Consider the following 2,031-nt stretch of genomic DNA (forward strand, 5'->3'; position numbering starts at 1 on the left):
GTATGTGCTGAAACTTGAAACGGGATACGGTAAAGTTATGTGTAATGCCACGGGAACGCGGGGTGCAGCAAGGAAGCGGGGAGCGCGGAACGCGCGCGCACCCACGCGCGCGCACCTACCCCGCAACAAGAGCGCACTTGCATCATCAAGGACGAGATGTCAGGGGGGGAGGAAGGCCGCCATGGTCGCTGGCATCGGCATGGCGGAGGGCGGGGTGGGGCGCCGAGATGCGGCGGCGGGCTCGCGCGACGCAGCGCGGCAGCGGGTTTGTCGCGTGCGAAGGCAGCAGGACAGCGACGACACGAGGCAGCGAGCACATCGCTCCAGTCTGCGGGATCGGTGATGAGTGATGCGCACCTCAAAATTGCCTTTCTCCCCACACCACCTCCTCCTGGACTCCTCCCCATCCGCCGCAGCCCCCCCCTCGCCCCTTCCCCCTCCCGTCCCACCCCACCATGGCGTCGTCGCCCCTAGCGCCGATGTGGACGCTTCTTCTCGCCCACTCCTCGCCCTCCTTCCTCTCGACGTACGGCCTGTTCATCCTGCACGAGGTGTTCTACTGGGGCACGTACCTGCCGTTCCTGGTGCTGGACCTGATGCCGTCCTTCACGCGCTACAAGCTGCAGCCCTCCAAGCCAGCGACGCGGTCCGCGATCGCGCACTGCGCCTCGCGTGTCCTCCTCAACCACGTCCTGCTGGTCCTCCCGATAATCCTTCTCTCGCACCCGCTCTTTTCCTGGCTCGGCTGCGAAACGTCGCCCTCCGCCCTGCCGTCCCTCCCGACGCTCCTGCTCCAGCTGGCCTTCTTCTTCCTAGTCGAGGACTGGGCCTTCTACTGGGGTCACCGCGCCCTGCATTCCCCCTTCCTGTACACACACGTGCACGCCGTGCACCACGTGCACGCCGCGCCGTTCGGCATCGCCGCGGAGTACGCGCACCCGTTCGAGGTCCTGTTCCTCGGCTTCGCCACCCTGCTCGGCCCGCTGCTGATCTCCCCGCACCTCGCTACCATATACGTGTACCTCGCGGCGCGGTCCGTGCAGACGGTCGAGTGCCACTCCGGGTACGACTTGCCGTACAGCCCGAGGAAGTGGATTCCGGGCTATGGCGGCGCCGAGTTCCATGACCACCACCATCGTGTTCACTCTGGCAACTACTCGAGCACTTTTATATGGGCAGACTGGTTGTACGGCACTGATGGCGCATACCGTGTGTGGAGGGCTGCGGTTGCCAAGCTTCCGCCGGGCTCGCTCGAGCGCACGTAAGCCGGTGCCATCGCCCCCCCCTCCGCAACCCTGTTTTTGTTCGTCGCCGCTGCCGCCGCCGCCGTCGTTCGCACGAGTGTATACTAACGTAGAATAGAGTCGCGCCCGGCGTCCCGGTTTCAGCCTCAATCGTTTAGTAAGTCTCGTTAAGTAAGAAAGAAAGAAAGAAAGAAAAAAACGCCCATGCACGCCGTGTTCCTCACGCGCTCCTCAGCTCCCGCAGCTTGCCGGTGACGGCGGCGCGATACTCCACTCTCCCCGGGCTCTCCGCGTACGTCTCCTGCTCGATCCTGAGGGCGTCGGCGAGGGCCTCGCCCTCGGGGACCTTGCGCACGTCGCGCAGGGCCTCGAACATCTTCTGGAGCGAGGTCTGGCGCAGCTTGTGCGGGAGCTTGGGCTTGGGGCAGAACGTAGCCACGGGCCTGACGACGCCGGCGGCGGTGACGGTGTAGCCGTTCGGGCGCACGCCGTTGACGGTGCGGCTGCCGGGGACGTACTTGACCTGGAGGCCGGTGGTGCTGGGCCTCGGCAGGGTGCCGTCTGCGCGGCCGGCCATCTGTGCGCGCGCGCGCGCGGACGGCAGCCCCTCAGTGCGGCGGCGCAGCATGGAGATCTGCTCCAGGGTGAGGGAGTTGGCTGCGTGCGGGGCGTTGCGCAGCGCCTTGGCGGGCGTCCTCGTCGCGGATGGCGGCTTTGCGACCTGCTCGCGGCGGCGCTCGGCGGCGGCGGCCTTCGCGACGGCGGCCTTCGCGACGGAGCGCAGCAG

The 2,031-nt window shown here is 66.9% G+C and overlaps 1 protein-coding gene; it reads left to right on the top strand.

The window, feature by feature from the left end:
- Positions 1–455: 455 nt before the first annotated feature.
- CHC_T00010320001 (C-4 methyl sterol oxidase) lies at positions 456–1,478 on the top strand. XM_005710532.1 is given in 2 exon segments: positions 456–1,265; positions 1,266–1,478. The coding sequence occupies 1 exon segment, from the start codon at positions 456–458 to the stop codon at positions 1,263–1,265; it is 810 nt and encodes a 269-aa protein (XP_005710589.1). The 3' UTR covers positions 1,266–1,478.
- Positions 1,479–2,031: the final 553 nt, after the last annotated feature.

This window comes from Chondrus crispus, genomic scaffold (assembly GCF_000350225.1).
Source record: "Chondrus crispus Stackhouse genomic scaffold, scaffold_62, whole genome shotgun sequence".
NCBI lineage: Eukaryota > Rhodophyta > Florideophyceae > Gigartinales > Gigartinaceae > Chondrus > Chondrus crispus.

Bases quoted from the DNA above. Each gene is read 5' to 3' on its own strand.
- CHC_T00010320001 (XM_005710532.1), top strand. From the start codon at position 456: ATGGCGTCGTCGCCCCTAGCGCCGATGTGGACGCTTCTTCTCGCCCAC.